The 26,337-nt window shown below is 37.2% G+C and overlaps 1 protein-coding gene across 2 annotated transcripts in view; it reads right to left on the bottom strand.

The window, feature by feature from the left end:
- Positions 1 to 26,337, bottom strand: part of LOC122981034 (metabotropic glutamate receptor 4-like) — a 174,039-nt gene that overhangs the window by 26,289 nt on the left and 121,413 nt on the right. For both annotated transcript variants that reach the window (XM_044349524.1, XM_044349525.1), the window contains 3 exons: positions 10,888 to 11,023; positions 10,527 to 10,681; positions 10,048 to 10,188 (listed from right to left, as the gene is read on the bottom strand). In XM_044349524.1, coding sequence (XP_044205459.1) covers positions 10,048 to 10,188; positions 10,527 to 10,681; positions 10,888 to 11,023 — 432 coding nt within the window. The remainder of the gene's footprint in view (positions 1 to 10,047; positions 10,189 to 10,526; positions 10,682 to 10,887; positions 11,024 to 26,337) is intronic.

The raw sequence follows: 26,337 nt of genomic DNA, 5'->3' as shown, positions 1-26,337 counted from the left end.
CAGAGGAGCAAATCAATTCCAATATCTGGAGTGCAAGGTTTTCTCCTCAGGGAAATCTCATCAGTTAAAAACAAAAACTCTTTCTTGTCTCTCCAGCAGGAATACATGGATTTCCCTCTGAGTGATTTTGTAAACATTAGGTCTTGGACTTACATGCCAATGCCATTAATTACTACCTATATGCCTTGTGCCATTTTCCATTAGAAACATAAAAAAACTGGCATATTCCCATTTGATTGAATCAGATAATCCTGACCTGCTTTACAGAATGTCCAAATGTCAATTCAGTCCTTTCTTGCAGGATGTATTTATAAGCCAATACAGTGAGGAATTAGAGATGCAGGAAACGGAGACGGGACAATGATAATCCGCTCATAGGCTCAGTGTAATAACTTGTGATAGGAGTTTATTAATCCTGGCTCAGGTTATTCCATAGGTTTTTGTAACTGCTAATTGCTATGAGGAGGTGGGCTCTAAGAAGGAGATACAACATGTCAATCTTAACTTCTCTGTCCTCCTCACAAGCCTCAAATCTTAAAGCTGCCTCCATGTTACTCTGCTGCATGTGGAAAAGAGATTTAAAAATGCAGGTGTGTTCATATAGATTAACAGTAGACTAATTACCAGGGATGAGCTAATGATAGAGCTGCATATATTTATATACCTGCCAAATGGAATTCAGTTAAGCTTTGCCAGTTAACAGGCACACAACACAGCGGGGGGGATCTGCTGAGTTTAAGTTTGAAGAGGAATATTTCAGAAATAATAGCTATACTGTTGGGCGCAAAATTACCTGACATGTGGAGCTGTTGAACTGGATTGCTTGCCACCACTTTATGAATAAATGTGAAACAGTGGGACCTGAAACAGTGGGTTAGATTTACACCAAATTAGGTTTGTAAAAGTAGCTGAGAAGCTGGATGTACATTCAACATTTGGTGACATTTGGATAAAGCGCCTGTTCCCAATCAGAAAATACAGATTAATGTAAGAAATAAATAAATGTAAGGTTTTTGATTGTAAGATACTCAGTTAGGGAGTTATGAACAACAATATATTTGCCTTTATCATAGTTAAATGTTAAAGATCCTCTCCAGACATGTTTAAAGACAGAAAATCTGCAGTTTTGAATAATAATCTAATATGTTTTTTTTCCCACCAAAAAACTTCCATTACCTTGTTAATTTTTTTAAAAAAAATGAGAGCTATTACTATGTCATTGAAAAAATCATGTGCAAATATAATGTTGGACCACGATTGGCTCCAAACTAATTGTGATGTCACAAATCAGGCTTGTAGATACATGCCTTAAACTGAGATCTGCACAGTGGAGCTCAAACGTACAAGTGAAGTGACAATAATGTCCCCATTGTTGTTTCAATTTACTCGTTAGATTTGCAATTAGTAAGTAAGTAAAGCTTTATTTATATAGCACTTTTTAAAACAGTGTGAACAGTATGACACCAGGAAACTTCTACTGTAAATACATGTTCAACTCAGTACCTCATTAACCTACTTAATGTTTCCAAAACATGGCTGGTATATTATTACCATAATTAACCGTATTCATTACCTTACTTGTGGTGTAATATTAAGTTATTTCATTAATTATTCTGATATTTTGAATGTTTTCTTTATTTTGTAGTAGCCTTTCCATCCCTCATTGCTTTTATTTAATGTAGTTCTGTATACCTTGTCTTGAGTCTTAAGGAGAGCATATGTATAAGCTTTTGCTTCCTACCTCTCCTGTATAAGGTTGTTTATTTTAAATTCATGCAGAGCTGAGTACATGTAGGTAAATGTGTGTTTGTAAATATATGAATGTCTTTGAGTTCATATCAAATTTTTAAATATTTTATTAAAAAAAAATGTATTTTTTAATTTAGCAAGCAAATAAATAAATAAAAGACTTAAATTTTCATGTATATCCAGTTTCAAACAAATATACCATATATTTTTTTCATTTACTGTCAGTGTAGCAGCTGTTGGCACTGAGGGAAAGCAATTTGTGTAAACAAATGTTGAACAACTGTCATAAAAATGATAAATTCATGAACTATGGTGCAAGTAAAAACCCCACCTTACCAAACAATAACAATAATAGTAATAATAATATAAAGGAGGTCTGTTGTTTCAGGAGTATGTGGTTGTCTTTTCTGTTTATTGACTTCTGTTGACGTTTTGGACGTGTGGATACTAGCGCTCCATATCCAAACATTTGGTAACAGATAGTCATTTATCATGCAACTTTTGTCCCCTTAAGGTTCAAGCAATTTTCTGTAGCCACTTCAATCTGAAAGAGCGCTAGCCCCCAAATCAGTAGAGGTCTCCTTCTGTCAGCCATCTTTCATTTGCTACATCTTGAGCTCCTCGCTGCAGACCAGAGGCATTTTAATGTCTCCGATTATCTCATGAGCTTTTGAAATGCATGAATTATTGTTGGAGGTTACAGCTCAGTAATTAAGGGCCACAGGGCGTTGATTGGACAGAGATTGTCACAGTTTGGCCGACATGCTTATGCCATGGGGAATCCTGCGAGCCAGACTTGGTGTGAGAGTGATATTTTTCTTGCAGGCTTGGCAGGCCACCCACGCTAACTTTGTATTGTCTCTTGTCCATAAGACCATTTCCCTTTTTCCCACTGTCTCTCTCTCTAGCTTCATCCTCGCTGGCATTTTGGCCCTCTCACACACATTTTCCAGGCTGGCGTTTTGCTTTCAGAGAAATCCATTCATATTAAGTGAAGCAGTAGCAAAGTGTGGGTGTCTTCCACTCTGAGGTGTCACATGAGACATTTTGAGACCGTGTGTGTGGGCTCATTCCTTTGACCTTTTTTTTTTTCAGCTTGTGACTGGCCACAGGCCATCCAGTCTTTTTCTGCCAAGGCAGTTGGACTGCCTCTTAAATTAATCTGACACCAGAGCTACAGTATGTGCCCTACTCTTCCATTCCATCATTTGATGTATCATAATTTACAGCTAAAGCCGCTACAGTATTCACGCCTTTTTAGGGCTGGAATTAAACAATTAGTATTATAATCGATATATATTATAATATGTTTTCGAGTAATTGATCATTTCAATAAAATGTCATAAAATTAATTAAATCTTAATTCTTATCATTTCAAATCTTAACATTTGAGATGCTGAAGTCATCAAATATTTGGCATTTTTCTTAATAAATGACAAACAATTAATTATTTTTGAAAGCTGTTGTCAATTGACTAACTTTCTTTATATCAAAAACCATTATTTTAATTATAACTTGCAACATTCATGTCTTCAACTGTAAAAACTTGTAATGGCTGACTGTTGACATTACAATAAAGACAACTGTAGCCAGAAAATGTAGTCAGCTGTAATTAGTTAAGATTCATTCTCTGAGCTTGCCAAACTACAAACTCTTCTGTTATCTCATTAATATGATCTCTGCATGCCAACATCTGGAGTTTCATTTATAGAAAATAATCACATTATAAATTACAATCACAATATTAGTTAGAAAAGTCACAATTACTCGCTCAATTATTTTCCTCTAATCACACAGCCCTGTTTAATTTCATCATGCAAAAGAAAATTTCTGTAACACACCAAACTGTTGAGAATGTACTGTTCACCACGTCTTACCCAGTGCATGCTGGGAAACGCTGCAGCCCCCTGTAACCCTGAAGAGGATAAGAGATTTGGAAAATAGATAGTTGGACGGAAAAGCAAAGCACATGCTTGCTTTATCTGCATTGCTGTGTTGCCTCCTGTTCCCACTGATCATTAATAAGCTGCAGAAATAGGGAGCCTATGAGACAGGTCCCTGCTCTACCTTACCTCTCCTTTCCACATTAATCAATATCAGTTTTACATCTCCTTCATTCACAGATAAAAGACAAGTCTCACTTCTTTCACAGTCACTCATGCCCTCCTTATCCTTTGATCACGCTGAGCAGTCTAACCCTCTCAGGACACTGATAATTCTGCAGCATGCCCCATGTGGTTCTCTCACAGCTGCCTCAGAGACAGAGCAAAGCTCTCCACCAGTGGAGAGGCACCAGGAGTGTCACACTTTAACCTCAAACAAATGTTGTGAGACTCCCTCTCCTCGTGCAGCAGAGCTGATAGTCAAGTTTAACACTAAAATGTCTGTAATGAGAAAGGCAAGTGACTGCTTTATACAAGTGCCAACTGCATTCACCTCTACTGCAGTGAGATTCCTTACTATCCTGATTTGCTATGAGTCATAAAATCAACCCCCTGCAACAAGGATTTTAAAATAAAAAATGTAAAGTACATAAACGTTTACAGTACATCATTAAAGGATCATTTACTTTTACTGTATATTATCCTTTATTTTTTAATGTCTTACATTTTAGTGATCACTTGACTCAATTATTTGGTTGATTGTTTAGGTGTTGTACATTTAATTATCAGATTAATGAGCGTTCAATGGTAGATTAAGTTTTATCCAAGCTGTAGTAAAAAAAAATCAGTTTTATTTTCATCATTTTATATTAAGTGATATGTAGTCATCATTTGTAAGCCCTCTTGTCTTGCTTGTTTACAAACTGCAAATAAAACTGTAATCAAGTCTCACACTTTGAAGCAGCCCATGTTTATTTTAAAGGATAAGGTTGCTGATATTCTATATTCTTCTGAATGTCAACAGATCCCATGAAAAGAGCAAAACCAACAGTGACAGGTATCCTGTAGGGCCATATTGTATTGTTCATGATAATGCTGGTATAATTCTTAAAATGATTTTTAAAAATTAATATCATGATAATGGCAATATTCCGACTTGACATAATGACATCATACTGTTACTTTTGAGCTCCTAAATACACCATCTTGATGTCGTTAATATTAGTGCACCAAACTGTCTGAGAACTGTCCTCAACAGATGCATTATGTACTCTTGTTTGAGTTATGTTTGTTTAAAACCAAGGTGCTTGGCAGTTTAAAGAAATTACTGAGCCTTTTAGAAAAATTAAACTGTATATTCATGACCCGTTTTTAAAGATTTACATCTTCAGTGGGAACAAATGAACCTGAGTGCCGCAGACAGGATAGGGATGCCAGAAAGTAATGAATGACTAATACATTGCTGGTTTTGTTTTTCGTGAGATTTGTAAACTGTTATATACTGTTTGGGTCAAATTTGACACATTTTGAATTTGCACATTTGAAAGCAATAAAATCATTCTAAATTATACTCTTTAAGCCTGATATTTGATAAGTTTTCCTGAAGTGGCCTAGAATATACAAAATTGGAAATATTTCAAAATTATTTATTTTTGGCACAGTTGGTGTAACGTTTTACACATAGAGGGTGTTCTGGGTCAAAATCAAAGACTCGTATTTATTCAAAGGGATCTAGAGGTGGTAAAGAGTGGTTATGGACAACCTTGAAACAGTGAAACTATAGATTTGTGTGTATATTTTGTGTGTATGCGTGTATTTTTGTCATTGGGACAGTGGGACAGAGTTTAAGGAGGACCTTGCCACAATCACGAGAACTGCCCATGTTCCCACCATATTGCTACACTTGCCAGGGTTCCCACCGGGTGAGCATCTGCACATGCAAACAAGCCTATACAAAGTAACAAATCAAACCCATCAATTCCCAGGCAACCAACATAGTGGTTGCCCAACATAGTCCTCCCTATAGTGAAGGGCAGCTTTTGTAGGACTATAAAAAGTACCTGAGCCCCTAGTTCACTGATTTGGTGGATCCCTTATTCCAATCTTGCCCTGATTAATCTGTAGTCCCACAGTCAGCTTCACAAGGGGACAAAAGAGAGCGAGATGCAACTTTTGCACAGCAAAAAAGGACTGTAAATGTAATGTTTTTTGCAGTTTTGTTTGTTTGAAATTTACAAACCAGTTTGTTGTTTTGTTTTATGACCAATACATTCAATGCAGAGTTGATTGTGTATAGCTGATAGAAAAGGAGGCCATGTGGTTTACAGGCAGTATTGATTGATGGTTTTAAAGGTTATAATGAAATCTACTATTCAAAAATGTTGTTGCATCCTTCACTTTCAATGAAATTCATAGAAATAAGTCTGACTGTTATGTTCTCCTGATTTAGATAACATGAGGACCCTAAATGATCACTGTCAAATTTTATTGTAAAACTTCAGCACTATACATTTTGACGTACTGTACTATTAATCTGCATTTACAGATTTAACTTAATTTAACTTGGCTGAACTTATTTTTTTTTTCACTATGCTGTTTTCTTACAAACTAATATAGATACTTGTTATTCTCAGTGACCTTCCATATTATGTCTCTAGGGATAAGATGCACATAACTCTCTTTAGATTCAAGATCAAAAGTTTATGTTTGCACAACAGCAGAAATATACATAAACCATCTTTGTGCCAATTTTATAAACCCCTGTGTACACACTGTTCCATATTCTACATCTCAGTTATAGTGAAACAGTTAACAAGTGTTGCGAGCATTATGCAGGGTGCTGATCAGGCGGCACGCTCTGCAACAGTCGCTGGCGTTCCCCAGGGAGCTCTTGCCAGCGTTCTCACCAGCATTTCTGCTGGCAGGTAACCAGGGGTCATTCCAAACAAGTACATTACTAACTCATATATCAGTGTTATCTTCTCTTATCTTATCCATTTGAGTGTTACCCTATACATAACCCTCCATGTTCTCTCTCTGGAGAGCTTAGTGTTGGGACTTACTGTCTGTGAAGACAATGCCAGTTGTTGGTTTTGCAGCCTACCTCTTGAGCAATAGTTGTAGTTTTGTGTATTTAGTCAGCCTGCATTGTGTCAGCAGTACTGTTTTAGCTGTTTATTGTTTTGCCAAGACCTCTTTTGTTAAATCCTGAGGCTATGAATAAATAAACATCAAGATTCTCCTTTTTTTTTTGAGTTTCTACACAAGGGTCCTTCGGTTATCCTTGGACATCGTTACAGACATAATTACAGCACATTTATGAGCATAATGATTACAACCACAATTACAAATGGATGTCAACACATCCATTAAGAAGTGGTATATCTCAGACTCATTATGCTCTTTGTCTGGCGCAAGCAACATCCTGCAGTAACATCAAAGCAGCCTTTGAGTCATTATGCACAAAGTGGGTGATATGGATACAATTCTTGTGTCGTAGTGTGTGTAATTTAACTATATATTGCAATATTTAAAGCATGTACCTATAATGCCAGCATGATTTGTGACATCACAACTAGTGATGTCAAACTTTTGAATAATATTTGCATTTTCATATAATCAGGATTTTATCAATGAAAGAAGGACTAGATCTAAGCCTAAGAGCTTCTAATGAGGTAATTCAACTTTTCTGTGGAAAAATCATATAAGACACAAAATATTATATTTTGTTAGACCTTAAGGATACACAGAATCCATTTGGGTGAGAAACACTCAATGTAAACATACATTTTGCTTGTTTACAAGAAACTCCACAGTGCACTCCACAGGGCACCTTTAACTAGCTAATAGCTTTGCAGTAAATCCTACCATCATGAAGGATATGTTCTTCATTTTTTCTTGAAAAGGTTTTAAAGCAAACTAGCATTTTGTGCATCCCATTTATATAAATGATATAAATGACTATAATATAAAGTAATAGATATTTACAATCTGATGTCTATTATTTCTATTTCCACATTACTGCAGCCTACATTTTGGATGAAAATATGAAAAGATCTATTAATGCACATTTCTATAAGTGCTGCTGTATATGTAACTCTTGAAACCTATGATGATGAAGCTATGAAGAATAAAAGATTAAAAATATTTCCCTTTTTTCCCCTGTTTTTTTTTTCTTGGCCACATTGCTGTGGTATGGAACTTAGTTATAAAACTCTATGTAATCGTTGTGTAAAGCATGTGTGGACATACTTCACACATACTGTCACAACACATTTTTGTTTACAAATACCAATGTCTGCGTGGAAAGTAGTGTATGCAGATTGTGCAAACACACATCTGGCTTCAGGGCAGCATGGTGGCTCAGTGGTTAGCGCTGTCACCTCACAGCAAGGTCATTACTTTGATTCCCTTTGATTCCCTGGAGTTCGTGTGGTTTCTGCCTAAAGACACATAACTCAGTCGAACAGGAGACTCACAAATGCCCTTGAGTATGAACGTGAGTGATTTTCTGACTTTGTGTTCTGTAATGACGTGATGATCTAATCGGAGTGTCTCCTTAATCCCCCACTCCACCTGCACCCCCATATGTCCCCAAATCACTCCTCACAAATCACACTCATGTTATGTACCAACACTGTCTTTCTTAATTTGTTGCACATTATTGTGTCCACACTGTGATTTAAGCTCTTTTTATATCTATATTTATATGGGTATCAATTGCTGATGACATTATATTTAAATAATTTAAATAAAGTTTTAATTTTATATTTGCATGTGTATAATGTAGGACTCATCACACATATTTTGCAATGTACTTTATAGAATGATCCTGCCATATCAAAATTTAATTGAATCTTTATTTTTTGTTTTTAGTTTAAATTGAAACTGGATATTATCTATTTTTGCAGTTGAATTATAAGATCTAGCTTCAGTTTGTTGAATGATCTCAAAGTCCTCAGCTAGCTTCATCACTTTGGGAGAGCAAACATTAGCAACTGCAGATAAAAATTCCGGTTCTTTAAAATAAGTCAAAAGTTACAAGACAGTGGTCTATGTTTCCAACAGGGAACTGCTTAAACAGTCCAATTACCAAGCTTAAAATTCAGTTGTCCATGCCACCTACTGTATGGCTGGGTGATCATATCTGCAGCTATTAAGCAGTGACTCATTGAAATGATGAAGCCCTCTGAATAAGCTATAATTCTGATTTGTGCCTCTGGTTGTTGTTGCCCTCATTGTATTGTTACATTATCCAGTAGAATCGTGTTGAGAAACTTATCTTTATGATCCATAAAGATAAGTTTTCCGCTGCAAATTTACAATGGGTAAAATAATGTTGAAACCTAAGGCTACATACACTTTGCTACAATGTAGGCTTTCATTAGTCACTGTGCTACAGTAGCTAGGATGTGTCAGGAAGAAATATTGCTCTCAAATAATGACATATTAGGATCAAGCTACCCATATTATTTTCTGTAATGTACACAAAACATGTTCCTAACTCGTCCATATGAAACTCTCCAGAATCTTACAAATTGCTACACTTATTGATGCTGGTGTATATTTTAAATGTTACTGTTATTTAATTATTTGACTAGGTTGCTAATTTTAGGTCATATTTTTGATCTTGTTTGCAAATTTGTAGGTGATATCTGATAAATTTTCTCTTTCAGCAGGAACCAGAGACTTGTTTTACATGTGAAAAGTGAAAAATGCACGAAGTACATAATGCACTATTTCACTTTGCAATCTGCAAAGCTAATTAGCAAGACTCGGGATGAGCTGTGAACATTGGCTGTTCTGGCTTCATGTTAATGATCTTAGCAACTTCTGTACATGTTTTTTTTTTAATTAAAATGTAGTTTGTGTTTGATGGTTAATATGATTGAAAATAAAACTACAACAGTCCATGCTAGAACTATGACTGTGGCTAGGCACAAATGCACAAAAACTGACTTTAGGTCCTTCTAAATAATATTGTCATGCACATCTTAGACTGTATATGTTGTGCTGCTTAATTAGTGTTTAAATCTTAGTAAAATGCATCATGTTTTTCCATCTCAAGACAAACTGTGCTATCCAGGGCTGTATAACATAGAGCACTGAGCCTGAAGCCTTTAACTATGCAGCCCAGCTAAGCCATTCACTTGTTATAGCAATGTGGGTAAACACACTAGACTCAGCAGAAATATAGTGCAGCACTGAAATGAGCTGTGAGTTGAACTGTGATTTTGAATATTGAATGTATAGCTGCTCCACTTTTAATAGGTGGGCAATGCTGTCAAAACACTCTCACCATGAGCCAAATGTGTCACCTCCCTCAAGACATCAAAAGAATGTTTTCAAGTTGGTTAAAAGTTTTAACAAAAAAGAACATTAAACAGCTTTTTCCCCCAACAGGAGAATGTCTTACTTGTGCATTTTTTGAGCCCGGACCCTTTCTTCACGGCGTGACGGCTGAGTTTGCAGCTGAAGTTGTTCTCCCAGAACTCAGCAAACCAGATATTCCTTCTGTTGTTTTCCAGCGTTCGGCTGATGAAGTAACGATCAAACCCTAGACAGATCAATGGGTTCATTGTCATTGACACAGTCAGTGTCAGTGTAAAACAGTGTTGCACCCAGTGTGTGAGCCAGAGCTCTGATGTGTTCTACAGCATAACTGATTGAATATAGTGTATGTTCAATTTACTATATATGTTGCTTTGTTAGATTGAATTTTAGTTTTTAGATGTTTCATGATCAAATGATAAGTGTTAGGCATAGCAAAGCAAATGTTATTCTTCTGCAAACAGACAGAGCCCTGCCTAACAAGACAAGAATATCCCAGAGAAATATGCACATGGTTTTATAATACAGGAAGATACAATGTTTGCACAATGACCATCTCTGTACCTCTGATCGACTGGCGCTTGGGCAGGATGGTGACTGCTCCCTCTGCCATCTCCTCCTGGTGCACAACCGGAGAGATCTTTGAGCCCCAGCTGTCTGAACCCACCCAGATGAAATGACCTGTCTGGTTGGCCTTTTTAGCTGCATGGAGTAGCCGCCTGCAAAGGTGAGGAAACAGATGTTGCCATGGATAAGGTCAGCAACCCAACCAGCTCCACTTTGATTTTGTTTTGCAATTCATTACACAGTGGTCTGGCAGAGGCCGACTGAAATGTGTATTCCCACTTGCTTCTGTGCTGTCCACTGCTGTCGTGTTTTTTTCTAATCTTCAAAGCTATGTTATGTAGCTATTACTAGGCCTTACCTGATATCGTCTTCATTGGCAAAAAGTATGACAACTCTTGCATTTGGGTTTTCTCTGAGTCGTCGGATGATCTTGTCAAACTCTCCCTGCTTGGGCTCCCGAGGAATCTTGACAGACTGGGAGATGCACACACCCCCTAAACAAACAAGTTTATACATGTTATATGATAATTTGGAGAAACTGTAGAATAAAAACTTCACAGAATCAGATAAATCACGGATATATATATGCATACAGTTGTGAATTAAACATGAAAACATGACACTATACAAATGTAGTTGTGTGAATTGAATTTAAATGTAATTAGATACTAATAAACAATCATAGCTGAGGTAATGAAATTGAGGGCTTTATGGCTACTTCACCTGTTTACACAGGGAATGCTTAGAAAACTGACACTATAATTGTGAAACACTGTGTTTCCCTAAAGAGTGATTGACCAGCAGAAGGATAATTGATTGCTGAAGGAAAGAAACAGCCTTGCTGCCCTCAAGACAACTTTAAGACAACATTCGCAAGATTTCAGAGTGAGACTTCTCCTTGAGCAAGACTTGGTTAGACACAATAACAAACAGTTAAAGTTAGTTAAAAGATTTATTTCTCTGTAGGGTCCTTTCCATAATGTTGTCAGATAATTATAATAACAATCTGAGCCTGTCAGTGACAAAAACAAGCACTTTTAGTGGATGTACATTGACCCTGCGGCGCTCTCATTCAATACTGGACCACTTTCAAAAATCGTTGTCCCCATTAGTCACTTACATACAAAATGTAAAAAATAGGGTCCAGGTTGAAAAATCCCAAAGTTTACATTTAAGTTTGAGCAGGACAGACAGGATTTCTTACCCAGTCCCCACACATGCAAAGATTTTAAATTTTGTCAGCAAAAAAGAAATTGCAATACTCCTGCATTGTGAGATGAGTAAAGACAAGGTCTGACAATAGTGAGCAGCAACAGCCAATGACAATTCATGATGAAACAAATCGTTTTTTAATTTGTTCTATCAGCAGATCAGACAACACATGCTGCCTTTGTCCAACCACTATCTCCTCTGAATTCATCATCTGGCCCTGTAAAAACATTTCTTTTTTTTTTTCAGCATGAATTAGTGCACATGCTACAAATTTTGTAAGTTTGTCTTTCATCTTATGCTCAGTTTTAACATAAATTGTTTAAAGCAAAGTCAGGATAGAGGCCAGACAGCGTGATATCTACAGTAGATCCCTCATGACCAAATGCAAACACAAAATCTTTTAATGTGTGCCTGCCTGTGCTGCATCATTTGAATGTGTTCATCTCTGCATCAACAAGAGAGGGAACTACATAACACATGAACTGTGTAGACATGCTAGGTTTTAAAAGTTGTGCAGTTTTCCTTCCCCACTTCAGATGTGCTATAGGTCCAATAAACACACTTTTACTATCTCTCATCCTGAAAATTAAACAATAAATTTGCAGACCTGTTGAATTAGTTCTTCTATCAGAACCACATTGCACTACTGCAGTTTGAGTCACGTAGTGTAATACATTTACTCATTATTTGTGGACACCAAGTACTTTGCAGCACTAGGAGCACATACATTCTTAGTATGGGTGACCACTGTGAGATAACTTTTTCTTCTATCTTTAATGCCATGCTGTACCAAGTGAAATGCCCAAAAACATACCAGAGGGTTAGTAGATTGTTTATCAGACTGACGTGCCATTTTGTTTTACTTCATTAATTCAGTTTGATGTCAGGTTCACCCAGTTTCTCTTTGGGAGAGGGAGTTATTTTGTTTTGTTTGGCACTAACCAATCAGTGATGTATCCCTCCCACTGGCTTAACTTTCAGTATAAACAAAAGCTGAGTTAGCGGTCTCTGAGAGCAGTTAATGTTTTTCACAGTGATTGAAGAAATCCGCCGATATAGGAGACATTTTTTCTGGAAGTTGACTCACAATGTGTTCAGCTATGTCAATCTCATTCAAATTTGTAGCCATTGTAGCTCTAAGCAAGGCAATTTTGGTTGGTTGGTCAGCCCACCACTTTAATCCAGAATGAAATATCTCAACAACTATTGGATGAATTGCCATAAAATTCAGGACAAACATTCATGGTCCCCAGAGGATGAAGCTTACTGGCTTTGGTGATAGCGCCACCATGAGGTTCACTTTTTTTTCGTACTTTCATTGCAATTCATTCATAATTTAATACATACACAAAATGCATATTTTCATGTCCTTGCAATTTTTTTTTTGTATTTTAGACACCCGGTAATAAAAACAAGAAGAAAAAAAATATATATATATATAAATAAATAAATAAATAATGATAATAATAGTAACTGCATCCATGTATGCATATACCTGCATACACACAAGTATTTATCTGTGAATACATACATTTTATATGTACATACAATGTATATGTGTATCTACTCCTTCTCTGTAGATATGCTCTACTGAGCCGAAGATCTGCCTCTGTCCTTTTATAAATTCTTTTGTCAGTCTCAGTTTAAATAATTTCATAAGTTAATCGGTGGCCTTGTATCTCAGCCACTTACACGTCTTTTATACTCTGTCTCTTCATTTCTAACACCACATGTTATTCTCTCCATTTCTGAGATTTCCTGTACTGTTACTTTCCATCTTTGAACTGATGGAGTCGAGGGTTTTAGCCAATTTCTAGTTATTGCTTCAGGGCTGCGATACTGAGTATTCTCAAAATTTTGCATATAATTTCCATGCAAATTTCCTCCAATATTTAGAATTTGTTGTTTTATGAATTTCTCTGCACACTTGCTTCCATTCTTCTTCATTCAGCTGATCTCCTATTTCAGAAATCCATTTTTGTTGAAAGCTATTATTGGTGTCCATATTGTTCTCAAGAGTTTTATATATTTTTGACAGAGTGTTTTTGATTATCTAGGTTGACACCCAAGTTATTGGTTATTGTCCAGGTTGAAAAATACTGAATACTCCCTTTAAGTGGTAATTAGCAAATGTCAGCATGCTAACACGCTAAAGTAAGATATTGAACAAGGTAAACATTACACCTGCTCAAGGCACCACTGTACCTAAGCACAGCCTCACAAAGCCCTAGCATTGCTGTAGATCCGTATGGTGCCTTTCCATTACTGGGACTTAATGACCCGTAACCTGGAGCTTTCCATAACCTGAACCATTGAGAACTTCTAGGGCAAAGGTGGTCAACTGCGCTTTGCTTTTCCATTTTATTTTACAATCTGGGAAGGATTGGATATACGTAATTGTAAAGGTGAGTGAGCACCCACGAGCAAACCCAAGACTCAAGTACCTGGAACTTGATTTAGTAACCCCTCCTAAAGGAAGCTGAAATTTAGCTCCCACAACTTCCAGTCAGCTTCAGTTACGGGTCTAGTCCCCGTAATGGAAAAACACCATTTAAGTGTGCACCACAACCATAAACATTTTTTTGTTTATATTTTTATTTTTCCAGCACTATTTTTCTAAATCCTGTCTGCAAAGCTCTGATTTGGTGTTGATTCATGTGTCTGTAACCAGGCAAGAGGATTTATAGATTTATAGATGCTGTTAATACAGCACCGAATTAGCCACCTACATCTCCTCTGTGGAAAATTCTCATCCCAGTCATTGTGCTTGGCGACTTTAACCATACCAACCCATCCACTGAGCTCCCCAATTACAAACATCAGGTGACATGCCCCACAAGAAGATCTAACACATTCAACCACTGCTATATTACAATTACAGGGCTGCCAACTCTCACGCATTGACCATGATACTCATGCAATTGACACTTTTCACATGCTCTCACGCCGCGTGTTCATTTTCTCACACAGTGGAAAACAAATTCATAACTGATAACATCACGGTGCGAAAAGAGAGCACTAACAGCGCATGGACAGACAAGACAGAATAGCACAGCGCACAGGAGGAAAGCGAGAAATACACACACCTGATACTGATACTTACCTCCCAGACAAACTCATTGAGTTCTATTGGAGGTTTGAACAGACTCCTGTTCCTCCTTACTCTCCTCCCACCCCCCCTCCACCCCCATCCATTCTACATCCAGGAGGAGGTGGTGAGGGCCATGTTCAGAAAAACAAACAAGAGGAAAGCAGCAGGCCCAGACAGGATCAGTCCAACTGTACTCAAACACTGTGCAGCTCAACTGGCTCCAATGTTTACCAACATTTTCAACACCTCCCTCTGACAATGCCACAGGGCTTCAAGGACTCAGTCATAATCCCTGTGCCAAAATCAATCAAGATCTCCTCTTGGCTCCTCTATTTGAAAATCTACACTACCCCTCTGATGGATACTTATCACTTTGCTTACTGAGCCAACAGGTCTGTTGAGGATGCTGTTAAACTACCCCTCACCTAACACCTATGCCCGCATCCTATTCATTGACTTCAGCTTGGCCTTAAATACAATAAACACAATCTCTTCAATAAACTGCTGGATATGAATATTGTTCCCTGCATATGCCACTGGATTCGAAGCTTCCTGTGGAGAAGGCAACGGAGGGTAGAGATGAATAGCCTTTAATCACGACCTCTGACGCTCAGCATGGGCGCCCCCCAGGGTTACATTCTCTCCTGGTTCTTTACATCCTACCACAGCACAGACTTCATTCTTAAAATATGCAACGAGACAACCATAACTTTACTCATAACCGACAACAACAAAGACCAATACCGTGAGGAGGTAGCCCAAGCAATCACTTGGTGCCTTGATAACAACCTCCAGCTCAACACATCTAAATCACAAGAACTCATTATAGACTTCAGGCTCAGCCCCCTTCCCCAAACCCCCATTCATATCTCTGGAGAACCCATAACCATCACTAACTCATTCAGATTTCTTCTGCATCAATACAGACTACATTACCAAAAAAAGCCCAGCAAAGTTTTGCCTAGGACAGCTCAAGAAATTAAAAAAAAAAAAGTGAAACAAAGCCTCCTTCAGTTTTACACAGCCATCATTGAGAGCATATTCACCTCATCTGTAACAGTTTGGTACGGCAGCATGAACAGTCACACACATAAAAAACTGCAGTGCATTGTCAATAAATCATCCAAGATTATTGGCACCTCCCTCCTATCAGTTGAATTACTATCACAAACACACAATCAAAAGAGCAAAACAATCATCTCTGATCCCTCTCATCCTGCTCACCACTTCTTCCAGCTGATACCCTCTAGGAGGCGCTACTGGTCCCCACCCACCAAATCATCCAGTATTAAAAACAGTTTTTTTCCCCACTGCAACATGGACTCTGAACTCTGCTCACTAAACCTGCATTTAAAAGCTCTGTGTCAATTTTGTAAATATTGTCTGTAATTGCTGTCCAGTAGTAATCTGTGAATATTGTCAGTTTTGCTAGTCATGTGTCTAATGTGATGCTGATATCTTTATATGTTTGATGCTATTGACACTGTTGAATTGAGCCTCATTGCTGTACTGAAAGCAAATTCCACCGACCTCGGTTGTGTGGCCATTAATAAATGATTGAAGGATTGAATGAAGAGTGATGCATGTTTGACCCTAAAAGTGATGCATGGTAACCCTAAAAATCACACTTTAACTGTCTTGACACTTTAAATAATCCTTCATTTTATGGCAGACTGCTGGAGGGAGTGTAACTTGGCTGCAGTCGTGAGAGCATTTCATCACTTCAGCCTTTGTGTGTGATGACCCACTTGTCCACTTGACTCAAACAGGCTCAATTATCAGTCATTTTGGGTACTTACTTAACTGATCCATGGTTTTAGATAAGTGAGAAACATGCAAGCCACGTTGTCACTTTGCAGTTTCTCACATGCCGCAGTCGTAAGTAAAGTTTATTTAATATAGCACCTGTCACAGAACAAGGTCACAAAGTGCTTCACAAGAGTAAAATTGTTAAAGAAATAAGACCATAAAATGCTACAACATAATATATAATAAAAGAAACAAACAATAAATCATAAGCAACAACATACCTTAAAAACATAAGAAGGAAAAACAAACGTCAGGCACTCATGCTTGGAGCAGGAATAAAAAACTCTAGTGTTCAGTTAAAAAGCCTTTATTCAACATGGCTGCTTACAATAAAAACCGACTGGTTTCGACCATAAAGGTCTTCTCCAGGGTACAAGGGCGAACAAACAACAAGCAAACATTTTATAAACTTGGCAGGGGGTGTCACCCAATCCTGATTATTGAGTGAATGCAGGTGGGTGACAGCAACTGGATCACAATGAGAAGCCATGTTCAAGTATTCAAAAAGTATCCTGCACAGAAATGAGAAATAAATGACCAAAACAACATTAACATTATATGCATCAAATCAATACATTTCCAAAAATGATCAATCACTTAAATTATGTGACCTTATACATGAATTCAAATGCATCTGTATGAAAAGTAAGGCCTGTGATCCAATTGTTTTGCACAGTGCATTGCCTGATCAAATGTAACACCAAGATTTATTAGACTGTACAGCTGAAGAAAGGAACCCAATACACTGAGCAACCTAAGAGGACTATCCTGGTGTTATCTTAGGAATGTCTTCACTAAAATTAATGAAAACTAATAGTGACAAATAGCCTCTATGTCCAGCCACACTCATGCAGTCTGTCTTTGCCACAATGGCTGAGCTGCTTTCTTTTTCTGCGTTTTATTTATAGTAAGATGCCTTCCAGATAACAACAGACTTATTGTATGTCAGATCAAGGCAGTTGCATAAAATTTTCAAATCAAGATAACTGAATTATGTGAACACTGGATTCAGCACAAGTTGAATTATGTCACTGCAGCAAAAAGTGGACACAAAACTTTAATGTTTAAACTTATAAGCTAACAATAAGATTTAGATGCCTGCAAAGAGAAGATGTGCTTTTACAGAAGAGGAGATGTGAAACCCTCATAATGTTATATTTTGTTTTTAATGGGAGTTCATTCAGTCAGTCAATCAGGCAGTCCAACCAGCTTCTCTCTCCTTATGGTATGAGATACTAATTCAACTACTGTTTGGTAGACTGCAACTTTGCAACTGCAGAGACTAGATGTATAGCATCTTGACTTTTCTGTATACTGAGTTCAAGAGCTTAACACACTGCAACTTCAGAAAACACAAACAGATAGGCTAAAAACAAGTATCCACTGTGAAATCATATTTAGAAACAGAAAAGCAACAACTGGAGCCAGTATCTCAAGTTATTTCAGAGTCAAGGTATTAAAACTAAAATAAACATTGGTAGCTCATATTCAAACTTCATTGAGGAGTGGCCAATGTTGTTTTATTTATTTACATATTTGCACTGTTTTTCCAAATATGACATATGTGTTTTCAAACTTTTTTTCTTCATTTGCTTGTGCTTTTTGTATTGCTTGTGTTTTCTTAAGGCTGCACTAATCAATATTTTTATATTAACAATGGATAAAATGACTATCTGTGATGTAAATGTAAAAATAGCATCTTTCAGCTCATTGTTTTGTTTTTCAGGCCCACAAATTTTAAAATCTAAAAACTGACTGCATATTTCCTGCCAGAAACCAAACAGCAGACAAAGTTAGCAACTAAATGGTGAATATATTGGAGTATTTAACAGCTAAAGAGTCAGATATTTCCCTCTGGAGTGGCAGAGCAAAACAGATCTAAAAAAGAGAGTAAATATTGGACTTAAATCAGGTGGACACAAACACAACTTCAAAGGAATGATAATATTGCTCTATGTCTGCTGGATGAGTAAAGAAACAACTGTTTGCCAACACATTCACCATATCAATTTGTTCCACTGCCAACAAGTGGCCAAAAATATAAATAATTGCTGTGCAGTGTGTTGAGCTCTCTCGGCTGCTGTGAAATCATATGACCAGACTAATGAGGCACAGACTGTACACATGACACTCAACTACATACACAGGGATGCTGTACAGTATATTGCATGGAATCAGCTACATGTACCGTAATACCGTAACCATTAAAAGATCCTGGATTAAATCTGTAGGATGCTGAACTCCATATGAACTGACAAAGGCAGCAATTTTTGGTGTCACTTCCTTACTTCTGCCTGTATTTTACTTTAGCAACAGCCCATTTCCTATGTCATTGGTTTCAAGTAATAATTCGAGGTAAAACATACTGTAATTTCCTGCTTAAGTCAGGACTTGTAAAAACAGCAGTGAGCCTGCTAACCTTGCAGCAGTCCTATAAAAAAACAAAAAAAAAAATGCCTGCTTTTAATCCCACTGCAAACTACAGTCTTCCTGCTCTGTGCTCTAATTTGAATATATTATGTAAAGACCTCTTTGTCAGTGAGTACAGTTGTTTCCTGAAGAAAAGGGAAAAAATAGCAACACTGATGTCCTCATGCTGAATACTGATAGCACTAAATCACCAATAATGATCAGTTATTGCTGGATTAATGAGGATGCCCGTCACCTAGTAATTTGATGGAGGTCAGAACTGGATGGGATCACATGTAGATTTCATATGAACAGTGGTAGCTAATGACATTTAAAATGACAGTTGTGAGCTATTTACCATAATAATGTTCTCAATAGCTGTACAGTGGTTTTGATAATGAAATGTGAACAGCAGAAAAGTCACAAAAGTTCATGGAGGAGTTTAACTGACAACATATTCAAAAGAGGAAAACACTGTTTGATGCTAGGAAGTAACTCTATATTATAAATGCAGCAGGAAGGTAAAACCATCACAGGAAAAGACAAATCTTCTAGGTTTGCTGAAGGCTTGCTTTGCGTCAGCAGGTTGTTTTTGTGTATGTGTGAGGAGATTTGAAATAATCTCCCCTTGTAAATTATTCTCTTTTCCTACTAAGTGTACACTGTGTAACTTTAACTGTCTATGTGGGTCTGACATGTCAGGAAAAATTACTGTCCAATGATGGTGTATGTATTTCAAAACAAATTCCCAAGATATGTTTTCCCTTGCAAGTCCCATCAGTGTTCCTCATGGTATACTTTGATCTGTTTTGCTGTGTCCGTGCTCAGTTCATGTTCAATTAAACCAAAGAAATACAATAGTATTAGTTCTGAAAACACAATTTGTTGCTTTTCTGCTCCACTGAGTTTCCTAATTGTACATATTTCCCTTGCTATTTGTTCACCACACATGTCTTTTTATGTGCTTAGTCTGTGGAGCCACTCAAGTAAATAATTAACAGGTGGAACGTAACATCTTGACTTCTTTTTTCTTTCTTTTCTGAGCGTTGGTTGCTTCTGACTTTGTTGTTAGTGATAAAAGGATTGTTTCATTTTTTTGCTTTTGGAGCGTGGTTGGTTGGTTGATCTCAGACTTCAACTTGAAATATTATGTTGAATCAAGTGAGAGCATACTGTATATACTAGTTACATATCACTTATGCACAAATTGAAATAAGCACTTTCACTTTGGTCAATGACCAGTGTCATATACTGTAAAATGATACATGCATAAGTACAATTTCGGATGCAAAACAGAAGGTATTAGTGATATTAATCCAGAATACATTTTCAGAAATAGAAAGGTGAAGTATAGGAATGATGTGCAATAAAAGCATGTAGGCTTTACCTTTTAAGTCTGTAACTCTGTAATCTGTACCTTCAAACTTTTGGTAACATAAAAAAATAATATTGCAGACAGTTAAGTTGTTTTTTTTAATATATTTTTTGGGCTGTCCCACAGATATTTGCAGGACATGGTCTGTGTCAGAGTGCAGCAGCTAGAAAAACACAGCCCCAGAAAAATAAGTGAGAACTGAAAATCAATATCAAATTTAGTCATGTTTACCTTTGCCAAGCAGGTCATGTTTTCGGTTCTGTTTGTTTATTGGAAGGATATCTCCAAATATTAGGAGAGGTCAATGAAACTTCAGCCAAGGCCCAAGGAATCAGTGATTTGTTTTTGGTGCAAATCTGGATCCAGGCGCAGAACCAGGAATTATTTAAAGGATTACTAAAACATTGCAAGACGGGAAGTTTTTAATGTTCTCACAACTTTGTAAAGCACCACTGACTGACATTGACTGACTTTGACTGACTTGACGTATTGTGTCCAATATACTGGTGCCTGGATATTATACTTTTTCTTTACACAGCTCAGCTTCACCAAAAGAAAAAAAGACATATAGCAAGCATGAAAATACCTATATGTTACTTTTTAGTACTGGCTGCTGTCACATAAACAGGTTTTGTTACAGGCCAATACAGGAATTCTTCATTTTAATGAACTGCAGCTGCGGTGAAAATAACATTTCCAGGAATGTTTAATTTGCTGAAGCACAAAGGAAGGAGCACAATTGGCTTCAGGCCTTTTGACATGTCAGTGTGAAAAGTGTTGAAGGCTGACATTATAGTAGATATTATTCAGTATTGTGTTTTGTCTCATTGAATGACTTCACACCATTTTGCCTTTGTAAAACTCCACACGCCATTCACAAAAACAAAGTCAAGAGTTGGACTCCCCCTCCCTAAAATTACTGAAATTAAAATCTGTAAAACAGCTGTGTTATTATAAAGGCTATACTGAACAGGGAAATATCATAATGTAAACGTGTGTTTGTTTGTATTTTCTCTGAATGTTTATGGCTTTGTTTTACTTCATATCATTGCTCACCATCAAATACTGTCACAGCATGATCTCTTGTAATGCCTTGATATATGCTCATAGTATTTATTGTGTCCGCTATGTTTATGATGAATACTTACATTTATACCTAAATTAAAGTACCAATTTCATGATAACATACTGCAAGGTTAGTCAGATACCTTAGTCCACAATAATACATCTATACATAGGTCTTTATTTTTTAACAATTTGTATTTGTATAAATATATATATACATAATAGATATAATTATGGACCACCATTCTCCATTTATGTAATTTCTTGTCTCTAAATTGAGCCTTTTTAAGGCTAATTTTTCCCTTAAATTAAATCAATTATATTTTTTCTGAAAAACTTGAGCAGTTTACTGGACTTAAAATGACACCATTTGATGGCAGATAGAAGTGTGTTTGTCCATATAATTACCGTATAAAAATTCAACTTCATGTATAATATTCATGGGAACTATGGCAGCTAAGACTAAATAAAAACAGATCAATCATGTAGTCATGAGTGATTAAATGTCAAAATAGAAAAAAAATTGCTAAATGTATTATTGTTCTTTCTTTTTTTAGTTTAATGGTACTTTGGCAAACAACAAAGTGGTCCACTGTCTCCATCCATTGTGGTTGGAGGAATGGGACATTTTGATAAATACAGCCTGTTACAGCACAGCAAGAAAAAATTTCCTTTCTGTCGCCTCTGACTTTGTCAGAAACAGATATGTCAAGCGAAACATCTCTGTTGTGTTATCTGCTGGAAATTTGGCTTCACAACATTGTTGTAAATTAAAATGGCTTAATTTTTTTACGCCCCGGATCAGCCCATCGTGGAGGAGTCAAAACCTGTGAGCGTTTGAAATTTTGACCTTTAGTTCGTATTTTTCATCCATCAAGCTAATCACTGTAATGTTTTAAACACCAGAACACAATGCCGAATTGAATCATCCCTCAAAGTTTTAGCAGCGTTGGATGTTGGTGGTGCCTGCCACATCACATTTAACTTAAAAATATGTGATCCTTAATTACGGAGCCCTCCATCAGGCAAGGGCATAACTTTGGTTTGAGAAGTAATGGGGACACAATAAAACAAGGGTCTTCCCTCAGGAAAAATTGTGACTTGAATCCAAATTCCAGCAATTTCTACATATATTTAGGGACTACGGTAACATATAACCCACCAGCAATTCAGTGCGGCTTCTCCCTTCCTCACCCTCCCTGTCTTCCATAGGCACCCCCACCTCATCTAATCTCTGATATGAAAGCGGAGTCAAGTTATCCTATTGAGTCTAACGTTCAAGTAAACTAGCAACGAGAGAGACTATGCTCTTCATACATTGTTGACGGATACTTGCTGCAGTTTAAATTGGACTCATTTTCATGCTGTTTTATAACCATCTTCAATATTTAGTTTGTCAAATCGCTTTTTCTCTCCTTTGGAAGTATGTGAAGGGCTGATGACTGTTTCGCTCACCAGCCAATGTTAGTAATAGTAGCAACATAACCTAGCAAGAGTGTATCTATGTTGGCTCAGTGAATGTTAGCCTAACATTAACAGAGACAGAGAGAAGAGGAGGAGGGGGAGTTGGAAGGGGCACTGGGAGCTTGAATGGGCACTGTTTCCACATGGTCCTTGTGCATACAGTTTCTCTTGTTTTTTTTTGTTGTTGTTGTTGTTGGGTTTTTTTTTTTTTTTTTTAATATAACGTTAGTTTTCAGACTGTAAAAAGTGAAGGAGTCCAATACTGCCTTCTGAAAAACTACATGACATGTCCCCTGTGACACCCCCCTAAATTACACCCCTGCCATCAGGACAATAAGTCTACACTTCTGAGTTATAACTAGAGATATCCCATTAACAGATAGATTGACAAGAGCCTTTCACTGCAAGGCCTCTTTCAAAGTGCAAGACAAGAAAAAAACCATGGCTGCATAATGTTCTTTTTTTATTTTTCACCTCTCCTCTAAGCAAGGGCAGTGCTTCCAATCAAACCAATTGACTTCTCCCTGACCTCTTTCATATGACTACAGTCCAGAAACGCCTTAAGCAGAGCTGAATCTGCACAGTAAACCCTAAGAATAGGACTGCTTTAGACTGTGGCTTACCTAATTGACTCTGTAATAGTGTCATAGTTCAGTACCACCACCAAATTGAGTGAATTTTCAAGCATGCTTTGGCAACAGTGATACCCTGAAAAATAACAAAAAGGCCTCCCAATGCAGCTCCAAGTTTATTGCCCTTAATACCCAGAGAAGCAACAAACAGTGTTGAGCATTTGATACCATATCACCCTCTGTACTTAGAACAGACCGCTCCAAGCCAAATACATCAACATGTTAATAAATTAAACTATCCATCATGTTATAATCAATATTTTATATGAACAATGGGTCAAATGACTATGTGTAAGTAAAAGCAGTCACTCAACTGTTTTGGTTCACTCTCATCAACGTCATTTCCAGCAGCAGCAGGCAGCTGTTTCCAGCAAAAAGCTCTGACACTGTACACTACCCACCAACAAGAAACAACAGACGGACAAAGTTGTTGACTAGGTGGTCAATATGATGAAGCATTTAGCAGCTCAAGGGTAAAATGCTGTCTAGGCCGGAATCTAAAATGGTATTTTACATTTGAAAAAGATGTCTTATATTCAAGAACTAGACAATTACGTGTTGACAAAATCAGAAATCCTTTTTGAGTGGAGAAAGTACCACTGTAACAATGGCTCCAACAGCAAGTGATGCATTATGGGCTGTTTGTAGCTTTAATGTTGCTCGGTTAGCGACTGTATTCAAGTCTGTTTATAGTGTGTCTTTTAGAGTCAGTCGGCACTAAAAGTGTTTTGTTAGCTGAGTTTAATCTGCAGAAGTTTCTGAAGGCTCATAACGTGTTTTTGGCCACAGAGGGAACAAACAAGTGAAAACAAGTCGAAAGAGTCTTCTGATGTCTTTTCTGTGGATGCAGACCAGGGGTCCAAATCGTCTGTCAAGTACATAAGAATTACTTCCATCACGGATGATGAGGAGCTCCAACAGACAAAAAAAGCCAACTACCAAAGTAATAATTTTGACCTCTTCCAAGACAGGTGAGAGTGTGTGACTGATACATGGCTACATAAATATGGAATTTATGTTGTGCTTTTATGGAAGTATTTCACTTTTACAAGATAAAACGCTTCAAGGATGAAGACTCTCTTTTCCTTGCATTGACAGTATCTCAGGAGAAAGGGTGTAAAAAGGGGAGTAATCTTATATTTGGGGCAGTACATTATATTTCTCAGGAGTTACTGAAGACCAAAACAAAGCTAAAAGGAGAGTGAATAATGGAATAACATTCGTCAGACTACAAACAAATACTATGTTGCTCTGTATCTGCTGAAACAGGCAACTACTGGCTAACATGTTTTATAATGCCTTATCAGCTTTATAAGGTCATAATTCAATATTTCAAACATGAAGGATGTTCAGCTTGTTGTAGAGATCTGCCTCCCCCCCATGCTCCTTTAAATAATCATCAAAGTTAATATTCATTAAACTTTTTTTTTTTTTAATCTGCACGTAGTAATCAAGGTTTTCAGTTCTCATTATGTTTGAATGAAGATTTTCTTTCCCCCAAAAAATCTCAGTGCTTAAGAAATTTCAGACAACTGGGATTTTCCTTTTAAATCTGCCTGGATCTCTTCCAGAGAGTGGAGAGTGGTTTTTCAAACCTCTGACCTGTCCTGTGTGAAAAGGGACTGCTGCTTACCTTCAAAATGTGTTAATTAAAAAGAGGGGAAAAAAATCCAGGTGCCATATGGAGGGAGGCTACCTAACAGGAGGCTCCTACTGTTTTGGAATTTCACTTTGCTGCTCTTCTCCATGTTTCTGTGGAGATGAGGTCATCTGGAGTGACAGGCTGACAATGATTAGGTAATAGGTCTTCACAGGCTGCTGGTGCTTTATAAATCTGCTCTGTTGGATCACACATGGCTCACTCACAAATTTGGCTACTCTGGTTTGTTTGTCCTTTCTTGTGTCAAATTGTGAAATTAAACTTATCGTCACTAGAGAGAAAAGCAATGAATCATTTTGTTGAAAAATAGTTCTTTTAGAGTGAACTCAAAGAAAATATTTGCTGGTATATATTTTTACTTAATATTTTATTGGTGCTATTGTAAGATATACTGTGAGTCAGAGGGAACTTGAAATAATGCAGAAAACCTCTTATGAGAGAAATGCTAAGCCTCAAGAAATGATACACAGCTGCTTGGGAGTATTTTTGCACCATAATTGATGTGCCACAAGCATAATTTCCCATCATTAGAGGGACCTGTTGCCTGGGAGCACAGGAGCTTCCAAGGAGGAAAATCCAAGCCCTTAAGCTGCCAATCCTGAGAGATAACAGATAACAGAGCTGCAGAATCACAACTGCAGAGATATGGGCAATATATGCGGACAACAAACAAGCCCATTTTGCCCATTCATTATGCTGGGTTGTAGAAATCATATCAAGCATACTGTTATACATAATGGATGCAGACCTGGAGGAACGTTTTCATAAAAACTCTGCAAAGCAGTGGAAAATAAGGGCAACCTCAAGACTGATGTGTGGTGACTGAAGTATTTTCAGAATGGCTGAATAATGTGCCCGGTCTGTCTTCTCAGACATTCTTCAATCCTCAACTCCTTTTGACTTTGTGCCCCTGCAATTGTGCCTGTCCTAAAGAAAACCTTGGCTGCAGGAGATGAATGACCTCTGCCCATTTGTCATAATCACCATCTTGCCAATTAAAAGCTGACAAAACACTGGAGAGAGCGCAGCTGCAGCTTCTAATTGATTGATTGTTTTGCCTGTTTTTCTATCACCCTATAAGATGTTTTTAT

This window comes from Thunnus albacares, chromosome 4, assembly GCF_914725855.1.
Source record: "Thunnus albacares chromosome 4, fThuAlb1.1, whole genome shotgun sequence".
Classification (NCBI taxonomy): Eukaryota; Metazoa; Chordata; class Actinopteri; order Scombriformes; family Scombridae; genus Thunnus; species Thunnus albacares.
The sequence above is the reverse complement of the archived record's forward strand: the minus strand, read 5'-3'. Positions and strand labels throughout refer to the sequence as shown.